This window comes from Scyliorhinus canicula, chromosome 8, assembly GCF_902713615.1.
Source record: "Scyliorhinus canicula chromosome 8, sScyCan1.1, whole genome shotgun sequence".
Classification (NCBI taxonomy): Eukaryota; Metazoa; Chordata; class Chondrichthyes; order Carcharhiniformes; family Scyliorhinidae; genus Scyliorhinus; species Scyliorhinus canicula.
The window spans coordinates 132,596,221-132,612,287 of record NC_052153.1 but is presented as its reverse complement, the minus strand read 5'-3'; the positions used below and the strand labels follow the sequence as shown (position 1 = coordinate 132,612,287).

Here is a 16,067-nt window from a genome sequence, read left to right as displayed (position 1 = left end):
GAGTACTCAGCTTCCCGTACCCTCGGGATCAGCCCCCTGCTCAACACGAAGAAATCGATTCTGGAGTACACTCTATGGACGTGGGAGAAAAAGGAATACTCCCTTGCCCTCGGCCTACCAAACCTCCATGGGTCTACTCCTCCCATCTGCTCCATGTACCCCCTCAGCACTTCTGCCGCTGCCGGCCTCCTATTGGTCCTTGAGCTCGATCTGTCTAGCCCGGGGTCCAGCACTGTGTTAAAGTCCCCCCCCATGATCAAGCCCCCTGCCTCCAGTCCCGGAATGAGGCCCAATAGGCGCCTCATAAAACCTGCGTCATCCCAGTTCGGGGCATATACGTTGACCATCACCACTTTCTCCCCCTGCAGCTTACCCTTCACCATCACATACCTACCCTCCTTATCCGCCACCACCTCCTCCGCCACGAACGACACCCTCTTTCCCACCAGAATCGCCACCCCCCGGTTCTTTGCGTCCAATCCAGAGTGGAACACCTGTCCCACCCACCCCCTTCTCAGGCGAACCTGGTCCACTACCTTCAAATGGGTCTCCTGTAACATTGCTACATCAGCCTTCAGTCCCTTCAGGTGTGAGAATACCCTTGATCTCTTGACCGGCCCATTCAGCCCCCTCACGTTCCAAGTGATCAGCCGGGTCGCGGGACGACCCGCCCCCTTCCCCTGCCGATTAGCCATGTCCTGTTCCCTGCTCGCCCCGGGTCGACCCTCCCCTTCTGACCCGCTCCCCATGGCGATGGCCCCCTCCCCCCACCTCTCCAGTCCTCCACTTCCCGTTTCTGGTCTTTCCAGCAGCAACCCGGTGTCCCTCCCTAACCTCTTCCTGTACAAAGGCCCACGCCTCCTCTGGGGACTCAAAATAGTGGTGTTGGTTCCTGTAGGTGACCCACAAGCGCGCTGGCTGCAGCATTCCGAACCTGATCCGTTTTGCATGTAGCACCGCCTTCGTCCGGTTGTACCGGGCCCGCCGCTTTGCCACCTCCGCACTCCAGTCCTGGTAGACCCTCACCGTCGAATTCTCCCACTTGCTGCTCCTTTCCCTCTTGGCCCACTCCAGCACTCTCTCACGATCGCTGAGTCGCTGGAACCGCACCAGCACCGCCCTCGGGGGCTCATTTGCTCTTGGCTTCCTAGCCATGACCCTGTAGGCCTCTTCCAGCTCCAGGGGCGAAGGGACGACCCCTGCCCCCATCAGGGAGCTCAGCATTTCTGCTACGTATCCCGGGAGGTCTGACCCCTCCAGGCCTTCTGCCAGGCCCAAGATCCTCAGGTTCTTCCGCCTCATTCGGGTATCCAGCTCCTCAAAACGGCTCTGCCATTTCAGGTGAAGTGCCTCGTGCACCTCTACCTTTCCCACGAGGACCGTGGCCTCCTCCTCACTCGCAGTCATCTCCTGCTGCAGCTCCCGAATCGACGCCTCTTGGGTCGCCTGGGCTCCCATCAGCCTGGTGGTCGTCGCATTCATTGACTCCAAGAGCTCCGTAAAGAAGCGCAGGAGAGCGGCCTGCTGCTCCTCCGCCCATTTCCTCCATTCCTCGGGTGCGCCACCGGCCGCCATTTTGGTCTTCTTCCCCCGCTTTTTTTGGGGAGCTGCTGTTGCTTTCTTTACCACCCCACTCCGGGTACCGACCATAAAGTTAGTCTGGTTCTCCTCAGGGAGCCTTCCCCCACCGGGATTTGTCCTTACAGTGCCGTTGGGGCCCTCCAATCGGCCCGAAAACACCTTTGTAGCAGGAGCCGCCAAACGTGCGACTTAGCTGGTCATAGCCGCAACCGGAAGTCCCTGTCCCTGCTTTTGACTGCTGCAGAGACGTATCAGTGAGAAGTTCCCCAGAGTGTGACACCCAGTCTAAACTAAATTTCAGACCCTCTGGTGGGTGTGCAACGACGCTGATGAAGAATGCAGGTGAATGCAGTGACGGTTCTTCCTCTGAGGTTGCCTGGGGATTGGGGCTTATGGTAGCTCTGGTCGTCTGTGTGGGACTTCCGGTATTTGTAAGAGATAGGAGATAGATTTAGTTCATGAGCAGACAGATCACAACATTCCATGTGATTCACTGTAAGTATCAGGATGTGATCAACTCATCTGTACTGGCTTGCTGAGAGAGGTTGATTTCCCCACAGGAGCAATCTTTGCCTTTGCCTGTCATCTCAGTGGCATCCTCAGCCAAGACCTTACTGAGTGGCAGAGGAGGCCCAGGAGCCAAATGGTCTACACCTGCTCTTAAGTCCTGTGTTTATATAATGCCAAGTCCCGTATTGAGAAACAAAGACTCTCAATATTGAGGGATGCTACTGTATGGGGGATGATTACAAACTTGTGCATAACCCGTTTAATAAGGGAAATCCCTTCCCTACTAATTGCTAGAGTTGTGGGTAGGACGGAAAGTTGGAGAGTAATAGATGATGGGGTGGCAGTGAAAGAAAGAATAAAAGTGAAAAATGCAGGGAGCCCTCCACAGATCAAGAAGGAAAGTGTAAATAGTATGAATGATTGCTGAAGATCCACGTGCTTGCACTGTAGTAAAGCACCACAAATGAAAGTCGAATACTGGAAGTTGAAGGGAAAGTCAGTGGGTATTGTTGGAGTTCATAGGGTCAGTCCAGATGGCATGGCGGGCACGTCCATGGCCTTAATCACGATGAGTGATCCCTCTAGGATACTGTCACTGGTGCGGTCAAAACAGATAAAATCCCTGAGAGCTCAAGGGAAGGATATTCCCGTATCTCGCTAATGAGGCGTGGATGTCAATTGGCCAAATCAGGAATACAGAGGCTATCCAATCATTAATGATGAAAAAAGGCATGACTTTCTCACCAGAGAGCTCCATGAATGTGAAGGTTCTAGTCACAGGCATTGAAGGTAGATACATGCCCGTACCCCTATATTATATCCATATAGTTACGTAGGTTACAGTAGAAATTATTCCTAGTCTGACTGTGGCTGAGGTAGATTTTCTACTAGATAATGATTAAGTAGAGGGTAGAGTGATAACCTCCTCAGTTGGACTTGACAAGCCAGTTGAGGTCAGGGAGACAGAAGTTACAGGAGGAAGTTCCCAAAATATTCTCTGACTGCATAGTGACCACGTCCATGTGTAAACAAGCGCCACTAGAGAGAGCTGAGCCAGCACTTTGGCGAATGCCCCTGAGGTCTAACTGGCTGAAACTTTGTTGGGGATTTAAACAAAGAGGTGTTCAGCAGGACCTCCTTATTTGAGGCTAAACAGGCAGCCCCCAATTTCAAAGGAACAGCACAGACCAGCTGTTTTGAGGCAAAGACAGAGTGGTTCATGAATGTAATTACTTGAAAAATTGGGTAGTAATAAGGAAGAGGGGGCCTCCTTGGTGACCTGCAGAGGACGCGTGAACAGTGGAAAGTGTAATTCCTGCCACCTATCAGAGGAAAATTCTGAAGTATTGGCCACAACAGACCAATGGTTGGAAACGTGGGTAGCCGAAAGACCCATGTTCGTATAAGAGAGCAATTTTATTGGTCTCACCTCCATGAAATGAAAATGAAATGAAAATCGCTTATTGTCACGAGTAGGCTTCAATGAAGTTACTGTGAAAAGCCGCTAGTTGCGACATTCCAGCGCCTGTTCGGGGAGGCTATTACGGGTTTGGCTGAATTTCGTAAGAACTTACATATCTGTTGGGAATCGCAACTTGCAATCAAGCCCGCCCCATTATTACTTATATGTGATTTTGGTGAACCCTTTAGCAGTTCTGGTAAATTGTGTGGGACCCTTAGCTAGAACTTGGATTGGTTTTCAATAACTCTTAATCATTGTGGACATAGCCAACCGATTCCCAGAGCCCATACCCATAATGTCATGGTTGGCGTGCCTACCCAGTTTTTCACCGTCAATGCGGTGCCTAAAGAGATCCAATCAGATCATGACTCACACTTGAGTGTGGAGAAAAAGATCAGTGGGATCAATTAACTGATGAACACCCCTGACCAGTGAAAGAAAAAACAGCTGTGCCACATAAAAATGTTAAAAAGATATGATAATAACAAGACAAACTGGTGAATGTAGGTCAGGTAGCCAGGATGGATGAAGATGCAAACCACTGTGAAGAGGAGTTAGTTGAAAAGAGGACCTGGGAAATTCCCAGATTTAACTCCTTACTGTGAATCAAGCTAATACAGAAGTATGATGAAGGTTATACTCAGTATTAGTTCATTTAAATATCTAGCAGAGGAAAGGCATAATAGAACTGTGAAGAGAGTTCAGGGAAGCGTGTACGGCCAAGCCAGGTTGCACTTCCTTGACCTGCCCCATTACACAAAATGCATACCAGCTAAGCCCTGATAAATTGATACCAGTCTGTGAGGAGATTCGATACATGTTAGACAATGACATAATGGAGCCTAGCCAGAGCAGCTGAAGTTCTCCTCTCATATTGGTCCCTAAGCCAGATGATTCCAAAAAACTCTGCATTGACTATCAAAAAGATAATACAGTGACCTGAACCAACTCATACCCAATTCCTCGCATTGGGAATTGTATTGACCAAGTGGGGAATTCCATTTGCATCATCAAAATTGATTTACGGTATTAAATGGGCACTGGTAAGTTTTCATGCTACCCAAGCTACGGAAATATCAGCTTTTATAAAACCAGACCTCCTATTCCAAACCAAAGTCATATCATTTGTTTTAAACCATGGCCCAGAAACCTTGCAAAGATCAATAAATCAAATGCTGGCTAGTTAAAGCAACTCTGTTGTATATATTAATGACCTGCTGGTCTATAGCGACACCTGGGAAAACCACCTAAATCAATTAAGGGTGCTATTCACAAGGTTTACAAAGCACTAATCTAGTAGTACACTTAGCCAAAAGCGAGTTCGCGAAGACTAAAGTGACCTACTTGGAACATATTGGACAGGATTCTCCGACCCCCCGCCGGGTCGGAGAATCGCCCCGCCGGGTCGTAGAATCGCCCGGGGCCGGCATCAATCCCGCCCCCGCCGTGTCCCGAATTCTCTGCCACCAGAGATACAGCGGGGGCGGGAATCGCGCCGCATCGGTTGGCGGGCCCCCCGCGCCGAAGTCCCGCCGCTGTCAAGCCTCTCCTGCCAGCGGGAATCAAAACACCTACCTGACTGGCAGGATTGGCGGCGCGGGCGGGCGCCGTGGTCCTGTGGGCCGATCTGACCCCAGGGGGTGCCCCCACGGTGGCCTGGCCCACGATCGGGGCCCACCGATCGGCGGGTGGGCCTGTGCCGTGGGCGCACTCTTTTTCTTCCGCCTTCGGCATGGTCTTCACCATGGCGGAGGCGGAAGAGACCTCCTCCCCTGCTCATGCGCCGGGATGATGTCAGCAGCTGCTGATGCTCCGGCGCATGCGCAGATTTACACCAGCTGGCGAAGTCCTTTCGGCCCCGGCTGGCATGGCGCCAAAGGCCGTTCATGCCAGCCGGCATGCGGGAACCACTCCGGCGCGGGCCTAGCGGGCTTGGCCCCTAAAGGTGCGGAGACTTCCGCATCTTTGGGGCTGCCCGATGCCGGAGTGGTTCATGGCACTCCAACACGCCGGGACCCCCCGCCCCGCTGGGTAGGGGAGAATCCCGGCCGTTGTTGGGCAAGGTCAAGCGTTGCCAAGAGCAGCAAAAGTACAAGTACTGATGGAATTCCCCATTCACAAGATCGAGAGAAAGATAACGGCCAGGATTCTCCGACCCGGCGAGAAGGGAAACCCCGCGCACGCGCGGAAATACGCTGGCCGTTCCGCACATGTGCAGAAATACGCCAGCCGTTCCACGCATGCCTCGCGCGGGCCGTTCTGTGCCAGCTAGAGCTGCGAGGACGACTTCGGCAGTAAACCGAGCCCCCTACAAAGGGGAGAATTCCTCACTTTCGGGAATCGTTGGCGCCGGTTTTCACGCCGGAGTGGGGACATAACCCCATTATTAGAGAATTCCACCCAACATATTTCCCGGGGATGTGCTGATTCTATGAAAAATGCATCCCTAATTTTAACAACTGAACTAGTTGCACCATTGACCGATTTAGAAAAGAATGTTTTCGAGGTATTGAAGTGTTTTCTAACAAATGAACTCATGTTAGCAGCCCTGATCTTTAACCAATCATTCAAAGGGGCTATTGACTCAATCGGTAAAAGCAATTTATTGTGATGCTGGAATCTGAAACAAAAACAGAAAATACTGGACAATCTCAGCAGATCTAACAGCATCCGTGGAGAGAGAAGGGAGCTAACATTTCGAGTCTGGATGACGCTCTGTCAAAGCAATTGATGTGGTGGTAGGAGTTTCTTTACTTAGAATCATAGAGTTTACAGTGCAGAAGGAGGCCATTCGGCTCATCGAGTCTGCACTGGCCCTTGGAAAGAGCACTCTATCCAAGCCCACACCCTCACCCTATCCCCGTAACCTAGTAACCTAGGACACTGAGGGCAACTAACCTGCACATCTTTGGACTATGGGAGGAAACCGGAGCACCCGGAGGAAACCCATGCAGGCATGGGGAGAATGTGCAGACTCCGCACAGACAGTTACCCAAGCTGGGAATCGAACCTGGGACCCTGGAGCTGTGAAGCAACTCTGCTAACCACTATGCTACAGTGCTGCCCACTTTTTTTTTGAAAGAGCACCCCACATAAGCCCACACCTCCACCCCATCCCACAACCCAGTAATCCCACCAAACCTTTTTGGTCACTAAGGACAATTTAGAATGGCCCAAGCCGGGAATCGAGCTGTGAAGCAACAGTGCTGCCACTGTGCTACCGTGCCGCCCCTTCAGGAAGATGGTTCGGGTATTGAGAAACCAATTGGCTATTTTTCTAAAAAGTAAATAAAAACCAACAAAAATATTCCAGCATATACTGGAGTTGCTTCGGGTATAAATTAAATCTAGACAAGAGTGAATATTCTGTGGTGTCTCAGCCAGGGGCGGGGGCAGGGGTGGGGGGGGACTGTCATTCCGTAAGGCAGGAACTCACTTTAGATACCTGGGGGTGGTGGGATGGTCTCCCTCTGTCATTGGCGGGTCGGGTACAGGTGGTTAAAATGAATGTGCTGCCGCGATTCCTGTTTATTTTTCAATGCCTACCGATTTTCCTGCCAAAGGCATTTTTTAGAGAGATTGAAGGGATGATTATCTCAGTCATATGGGGAGGGAAGGTGGACAGAATTAAAAAGGTGCTACTACAGAGAGGAAGGCAGGCAGGGGGTTTGGGTCTACCGAACCTGATGTATTATTACTGGGCGGCGAATGTGGAGAAGGTGCAGTACTGGGTCAGAGAGCTGACTCCCAATGGGTCAGAATGGAGGAGAGTTTGTGTAGGGGGTCGGGATTGAAGGCACTAGCGACAGCGCCGCTCCCAACGGTGCCAGGGAGATTCTCAGGGAGTCCGGTAGTAAAAGCTTTGTTGAGAATTTGGAGGCAGTTTCGACAGCACTTCGGGTTGGGAGCAGGGTGAAGGGAAATGCCCATTTGGGGGAACCATATATTTGAGCCAGGGAAGTGGGATGGAAATTTTCAGAGATGGGAGGAGAAAGGAAGTAGAGCACTGAAAGATTTATTTCTTGGGGGACGTTTTGCGGGACTGCAGGAGCTGGGAGCGAAGTATGGGCTGGAGCAGGGGGAAATATTTAGGTACATGCAGGTTTGAGACTTTGCCAGAAAGGAGATACAGAGCTTCCCAGTCGAGCCGGCTTCCACACAGACAGGAGGACTGGAGAAGGGGGTAGTATTGGCGGTTTACGGGGCTATTTTGGAGGAGGAGAAGGCACCACTAGAAAGGATCAAGGCAAAGTGGGAGGAAGAGTTGGGAGAGGGTATGGAGGAGGGGTTCTGGTGTGAGGTGCACCGAAGGGTGAACGCCTCTATCTCGTGTGTGAGGTTGGGGTTGATACAGTTGAAGGTGGTGTATAGAGCGTATCTTACAAAGGCGAGGATGAGCCAGCTCTTTGAGGGGGTAGAAGATGTGTGTGAACATTGCGGGGGAGGCCCCGCAAACCACATTCATATGTTTTGGTCCTGTCCAAAGCTGGAGGATTACTGGAAGGAGGTGCTTAGGGTAATCTTTAAGTGGTGCACGTGAAACGGGACCCGGGCCCTCGGGAGGCCATATTTGGGGTGTCGGACCAGCCAGGGTTGGAAATGGGCGCTGAGGCAGATATTGTAGCCTTCGCTTCGTTGATCGCCCGAAGGCGGATCCTGTTAGCCCTGGCGTGGCGGGGGAACCTGCTGGAATTCTTAACGTTTGAATAGGTCAAATTTGAACTGAGGAGAAGAATGGAGGGGTTCTACAATTCATGGGCGTTATTCATTATGCACTTTTGCGAATTGGATCACATCGAACATTAGGGGTGTTGGGAGGGTTCGGGGGAGGGGGACTGTATGTGTTAATGGTGACTATGGGTGATTCCTGATTCCTTTATATCATTTGTTTATGTTACCATGTGGGCCAATGTCTGGGGTTTGGTGGGAGGATGGGATTGTTGTTATTGATATGGGGATTGACATTACATTCGCTACTGATTATTGTTTATTGTTGGGTGTAAATTTGGGAGAAATTGTGAAAAAGGAGAATAAAAAATTTTTTTTTTTTAAATTCAGCATAGAATGGTGCCTTTGTTAGCCATTTAACATTTTGAGATCTATGTCAATAAAAACACAGGGTGGTATTAACATATACTGGCTACAATATACTAACTTTCCTGGAGTAATTTAAAGTCATTAATTGAAGACTGTTCAAATGGAGCCTACTCCTTCAGCTGTTTAACTTAAAAATCTTGTGAATTGCTGGAAAAAGTAATGTAATTGTGGATGTCTGTCCAGAATTTAAACAAAGTATTGCTGTAAGCTGTGGAAGGCTTTGTGATAGTAACTAGATGTTTGCTATATGGTGTATTTATTTTTATTTCCTTTTATGATGTAACAAAGAAAAAAATGAAATGTAAAGGAATTTCATTTCTCCCCTTTTTACGGGGAGATGTCACACTCACACTGCATGGACTTATGGAGTATAAACTTGAAATGGCCAATTTACTTAAAACAAAATGGAGTTGAAAGATCAGGTGACCTTTTCTTTCCTGTCAATACAGCTGGGCCTAAAGAAACCCTCTGCTAATCTTCGTGTCTGGACAAGTCATTAAAATGTAAATAGCTTTTTTGGACATATCTTTGAAAAGTCATTAAAATGCAAAAGATCTTTCCTGTGGTTAATGACCGTACCTCTCCAAATAATTAAATGAACTGTTTTCATAGTACTGCTTGCAGACTTTAAGAGTTGAAATCCAGAGAATGGGTGTGAGAAAAATCCCTGTTCTATCACAATTTAATGTGAATGGGTGAAACTCAGATCTTATTATTTGACAATGGCCTGGACATCATGAATCATTTGTGAGGACATTGGGGAAAAGATACTCTGGTCACATGGCAGAAACAATGTTTCTAATAAGGAGATTTCAATCTTTGAGCAGAAAGGGAGAAAGTCCCAGACTAACGAAGGAACAAGACCCTGCCTAAGAACCATCAACAGGCAGCGACGTCAGATTGGCCTTGACCTCTCCACTTGAGAAATCAAACCTGGGTTTTGGTACAGGGCTTCGACCGCACCTTGATTGGAGTGGAACAAGAGAAATCTGATCCTGCAAGCAATAAATCAAAGTTAATCAATTTTCCTAAACACCCAGATTATTTTCTTCTGTGGCCAAAAGGATTACTGGCCTGCACCATCTCCAAGACTTCATCTCAGGGAAAAGGAAGTGTGACAGGTAACTTGTAAGATCTAACTACCTTCTGTAATCACCATTTTTTTCTTGAATGTGTGTGTGTGTTTGTATGATTGTGAATGGACGCAGTAGCATGTATACAAGTGTTGAATAAAAAATATTGTGTGGTGAATGTAATTCACACTGTATTGTATTGTATAGTAAGAAGTCTTACAACACCAGGTTAAAGTCCAACAGGTTTGTTTCAAACACGAGCTTTCGGAGCACGGCTCCTTCTTCAGGTTCCCATTCACCTGAAGAAGGAGCCGTGCTCCGAAAGCTCGTGTTTGAAACAAACCTGTTGGACTTTAACCTGGTGTTGTAAGACTTCTTACTGTGCTCACCCCAGTCCAACGCCGGCATCTCCACATCATGTATTGTATAGAATTATGTCCTTGTGGGCTCTGCCTGTGAGCCGTTGCGCGGCTCTGCCCATAGGGGGAGATGAGGAGCTTGTACTGGGCTTCACCCGTGGCTCCTCCCATGGCCCCTCCCACTACCGGAAGTATAAAGTGCTGCAGCCGTGTGAGCCTGCCCTCAGTTCTTCTGGTCGCAGGCAGGCTCAGTTGTAAGACTATTAAAACCACAGTTTACTTCCAATCGTGTTCCGAGTGAATTGATGGTCTCATCACATTGATCTTTTCAAATTTCTGAGAAAATCTGCAATTTGTCTATTCCTGGCAGCTACAGCATTTAGGGGCTTAAAGCAGATTTCCTTCATGAAAACATGCTGTCTTCAGTCAGTCATGAGGGGGCATCATCCCTGTCATTTTTCTCCTTTCTGTAAAAGCATCGTACCTCAAGAAAGATGTATGGTCTCAGAGTGGGTAGATTACAGATTTATCAGAATGACACACTGTTTAAAGGATTAAATTATGCACATCGGTCACAAACACTTGGTCTGTATTTCCTTGAGATTTGAACAGTTGAGGGGTAATTTGATTGAGGTGTTTCAAATTATGAAGCAATTTAGTAGGGTTGATACAGATAAATTATTTTGGCTGGTGGGGTAATCAGAACAAGGGGCACAAGACTGAAACCAGGAAACATTTTAACACAAAATGTTGGGACATCTGAAACTGTTCTTTCCCCAAATGATAATGGAATTTGAAATGCTGAAGACTGAGATTTCACTTTTATTAGATAGTGCATGTAGGGTAAATCAGTGGAGCTGAGGTACAGTTCAGCCATGATCTAGCCACTATATTCTGGATTTCTGCTACTTGGCGCTAGGTGACAGACCACATTCTCTCAAGGCTTTCAGGATGAGGTGAGAACTATTACTTCTGTCAGTGGAGGGGACAATGATTTAATATATGTTTGCTGTCACGCACACCACAGAAACCTGAAAGCATCTAATCCAATAGTGTATATTTCCTATAGGCATTTTACATCTATATATTTTCATTTTATTAGTCCAGACAATTCTGTTTGAACTGACACAAACACATTGAATATACACACAAAAGCAAATGAAATGGTTGCTTGACACAATTTAAAAGTCTTGTGGTGACAGACAAAAATGTCAAAAGGTTTAACGCTCTGTAATAGAAAGTTGATCATCTGTACATAGTTTTACATGAACTCTCAAATGAGTTGTACACAAAGCCCCATGGGCATTGAAACAGAAGGGAATAAAAAAACACAGGAGTATAGCACCTTAAAGTCAGAGGTCACTGAAGATTTTGGCAAATCTCAGCAGACATTGCATCAGATTAAACAAGGAAAGATTGCCCTCCAACCCCAACCTGTTAAGACCCTTAAATCTGATGATGACCTCGCTGAACATACTACTGTTTAATATGTGATGTTAGCTTCACTAATTATTGTCTCCTGGTCCACAGGGCTAGCCAGGCTGCTCGCAGATGGAGATTAAAAAGTTGAATTTTTTTTTCTTCTTTTTATAAATTTAGAGTACCCAATTCATTTTTTCCAATTGAGGGGCAATTTAGCATGGCCAATCCACCTACCCTGCACATCTTTTGGATTGTGGGGGCGAAACCATGCAAACACAGGGAGAATGTGCAAACTTCACACAGACAGTGACCCAGAGCCGGGATCGAACCTGGGACCTCGGCGCCGTGAGGTAGCAATGCTAACCACTGCGCCAGCGTGCTGCCCAAAAATTGAATTGTTGATAGCGCACTGCATGGAGTTTAATAATATATATAATGCATAAAAGTACTGTAATTCAAATTCGGAGTGAAAAATTGACTTTTCAAATTTTACTACTGCCAATAGTGTACTGAACAAATTCTGAGCTACCAAATGCTGCAATACATAGAAAATTCTAACTTGGCAATGGAATCTAGATTATGTCAAACATCTGGAGATGTTTAAAAATAGCTACTAAAGATCTTAAAGTTCCATTTAAGAAACTGCCTGTGTCCAGCCTTATGGATATGTGAGTGCATGAAAGGTTGCAACAGCATATGCCATTGCTGATCTTGCAATTGTATTATAGAACAATTTTTTGTAAATAGTAAAAGAACTCATTTGAAACAAACAAAATGTGGCAGCAACCAGGAAGTAGTAGTAAATAAACTCGTAATCGTACATTGTATGGGTTCAATAGTACATGTTGTGTCACAAATAAAGCAGGGATTCCAAGAAATAGCAAGATAACACGATAATTCTACAGTGCAATAATGTTGGCTGCCCTAAATCAGCTTAGAATTAGATCATGCATCAAATTAAATCAAAATCTATCATCGTCTTTCGCTGTTTCTCCACTGTTTAAATAAATCTGCACAAGTTCACTTCAGTGATTGTGTACAGCTATAGCGATGGAATTTTACCAGGCCCTTGGATCAAGTTTGGAGGCAGCCGGTGTGGTGGGCTGGGCAAAAATAGAAAAAAAAATGCCGTTAGCCAGCAAAGCCGATGTGGTCCTGCCTCCTCCTGTCTTTATGGGACTCTGCTTCAGCACGCTGAAGGTAACCTGCATTGCAGCAGGCGAGAGCCAATTGAGGCTGCTAATGAATCAATTAACAGCCTTTTTACAGGGACAATGGAATTTTACTCACGATACATGCGTCTTCAACACATCAAGTCTCAGGAGGCAAGTGCACAGGAGGAGGTTGGTGCGCCATGAAAATAACATGCAATCGCATGTTAAAGGTGCAAATCGGCATGCTTGAGGTCATCTGCAGGCGTAGGTTTACAATTGCATTATCACCTGGATACTGTTGTCCAGGGATTGTACTGGTGGTGAAGAAGTGGCTGCCGTTTCCTTTGAGCGAAGAGGTAATTGAAGGTCAAGGAAGACATTAGAAGGCAATAGATTGTGTAGGATGGGGATGCCTCATAATGGGTGAGGTTAACAGGTTAGTTTGAGGAGGCTAGGGGAAGCACTCCTGCTCCTCCTGAACCATAAGCAGTTTTGGAAAAGCACTTAACTGTTGCATACAGCAGTCCTTATCTCTCTTTAGCTGCTGGGTTCAGGCCCATGAACCCAGTGTCTAGCATTTAAGATGGAAAAGAGAACAAAAATCTGACGCATGAAATTAAAATATTGAAGTGCCCCGAAGAATAGGTTGGTAACTTGGCCCTCATCCCGCTCGTGTTAAAGAAACAGAAATGGGTGGGTTCAAGGTGGGTTGGATTCAGGTTTAAGATTTTTTATATCTTACTCTATCAGACCCAAACTCATTTATTTTGGGGGTTAAAATTCCCCTGTTTAATTCTGATGAGACACTGGAAAGAATAAAGCTTTTCTTAGTCAGAATAAAGGTTAAAATATCTGACAGGTGTTCAAAGTTATTAAAGAAATTGATCAGCTAAATAGGGAGAAACCATTTGCACAGGTCAATTAATCAGTAACTGTAGGGGTTAATTTTAAGATTAACAAAATAACAATGAAAATGCTCAGGAGCGTTCTGTAGAGAGAGTTTTTAGGATGTTAAATGTTGTACCAGAATTAATGAAGCAATACATATTTGAAAAATAAACATTTATGTTAGAAATACAAAAAGCTAGAAACATTGGCAGTCCAATGAGATTTAGGGGTTACTTGTGACTGTGTCAATGTATCAGCAAATGCATGCTATGACAGTTACATTTTTAAGCTAATTGCCTGATTAAAGACAGGTAACGGTTATTGGCTCAATGGTTATTGGGGGGGGGACGGGGACAATTTTATATGAAGTTTGTTTCTCTGCTGAGTTGGATGCACAATAAACTTGCTGAAGGTAAAAGACATGCTGCTGTATTAATCTTCCATCATATACTAACAGTGAGTATTAACATGGCAGCAGAAGGTGAACATCAAGCTTTGGTGATTGGATGCTGGAAAATAAGTATACTGCTCCTGACAGAGTTAAGTTGCAAGATAGCAGAGGAAGATGTAAAATCAAGCTTTGATTACCCATCAATCTTCTCAAAAGCAGAGCCATATGCGCAATGGAAAACAGAAGTTTAGATATGGACACAGATTACTTCATTACCCAAAAAGAAGCAAGGTATGGCTTTGGCTTTATCATTACCAGCGAAGAGTAAAATTAGGAGTAAAATCTTTCAGAGTGAATGATTTGAATAATGATGAGGGACAGGACCTTCAGTTACAGTTTTTGAATAAACTCTACAAAAAGGATGACTGATTAGAAGCATATGAAGTCTGGTCAGCCTTTGATAGATTTAAAAAACAAATGATCAGTCCATTGAGGAGCATATCACGGTCTTTTATAGATGGTATGAGAGACTGAAAACATTTGAGCTTGGCATCCCAGAGTCTATATTGGCTTTTCACATACTTGATTATGCATGCATGTCTCATGTCGATAGACTCTCAGGGGTTCAATTCCGAAGTAAAGACTCTCTTTTAGGCCAAATAACTGCTGCCCTAAAAATATTTCTAGGAGGACAGTTATTTTCAGCCACTTTCCTACTCAAGGCAACCGTGCAATAAAGCAACAGATGGAGGATTTGATGGTGGCCCAGTTTTGGAAATAACAAAATGTGAAACGCAGATTTCGCTACAAAGGTGGGGTTACTTTTTTTTTAAATTTCGAGTACCCAAGTTAATATTGCAAGTCTCATCTCTATGCTTCTGTTCTACTTGAATACAAATTTTTGGTGCAGAAAATACTGAAATGCTCTTTCTCAAATGTTGTCATGAAGTCTTTGTAATCCATTTGAACTGACAGACAGAGCCTTCGTTGAACATATCAATCAAAAGGCAGCAGCTACAACAATGCAGCACTTCCTCAGCACTGCACTAAAGTACCAATTTATGTTATGTATTATAAATTTTGGTGTACAACTTGCAACTGAAACCCCGGACTTGGAGTGAGTGTCATCAACTGAATATATCTGTTATGAATAATTTAAATGTCAAGTTATTTTAAAATTGATGCAGTAAGAAGATGCATATTAATTCCTTGGCTAATTATCCAACTTTTTTAAACAGCAGAGAAGTATCTTACCACTTATACCTCTGTTTAAAAATTGTTACTCCCAAATTTCAGTCTTGGATATCTGACTCAGTATCCCTGTCCAAAAGCAACTTGGAAAAAGCCAAGAACTGTTCTAACGGCTGACAAAAGCAATGCCGGTGCTGGGGAAGGGCAATTTCAAGCTTCAGTGGGATTAAAATTCTCTAGGGATTCTCCCGATTGTTTGGATCAACTTCGGCAGAGAATGATTGGGAAAACGTCATGGAAATTCAACTACAATCACTTTATGTTCATTCAGTTGCTGATTGGTCCTTTTGCTTTAAAGTTAAGTACATTTTACTGAATTGCCATGTGATCAATACATTATTGTTCCGTATGCTTATTGCTATCACATGCTTTGCCACATTGGATTGACATTATGAATAATGGTGGATTACGCGTGACACCACCCATTAAGGCTGTAAATGAAGCGCATGTTCAGGATCATAAAGTGGAAGAATTCCACAGAAAATCTAGTCACCTGGCTATCTTTACTCAGCAGCTTAAGATCAGAAAATAATGAGTTGCAATTGAAGCATCAGTATGTCTGTTGAAAATCTCCTTTCCAAACATTTTAAATTACGTCCCAATGCAGGCAAATATACTTCACCGTTAAGAAAACAATCTATCCATACTTTATGAAAAGAATAATAAAGTACCTGCAGAGACTCGTGGGCAGTCTGGTAGCATGAATTCTACTGGCGTGTCCAGAGGTTCAGAGCTTGATACCCAGTTGCGGCAGTGCTGGAACACAAAAGAAAGGTGGATGCTTCAGCTGTGTACACTATTCCAACAAGTTTGGGCTAATTTAAGAATGATGTTATTTAAAGTTTAGGTTGGACAATGTCGTTTATCAATAAAAGCATT

At 45.4% G+C, this 16,067-nt stretch overlaps 1 protein-coding gene across 1 annotated transcript in view; it reads right to left on the bottom strand.

Moving 5' to 3' along the window:
- Window positions 1-16,067, bottom strand: part of fam172a (family with sequence similarity 172 member A) — an 820,821-nt gene that overhangs the window by 220,196 nt on the left and 584,558 nt on the right. Inside the window, 1 exon segment of the mRNA XM_038805269.1 lies at window positions 15,860-15,944. Within this exon segment, the coding sequence (XP_038661197.1) occupies window positions 15,860-15,944 (85 nt within the window).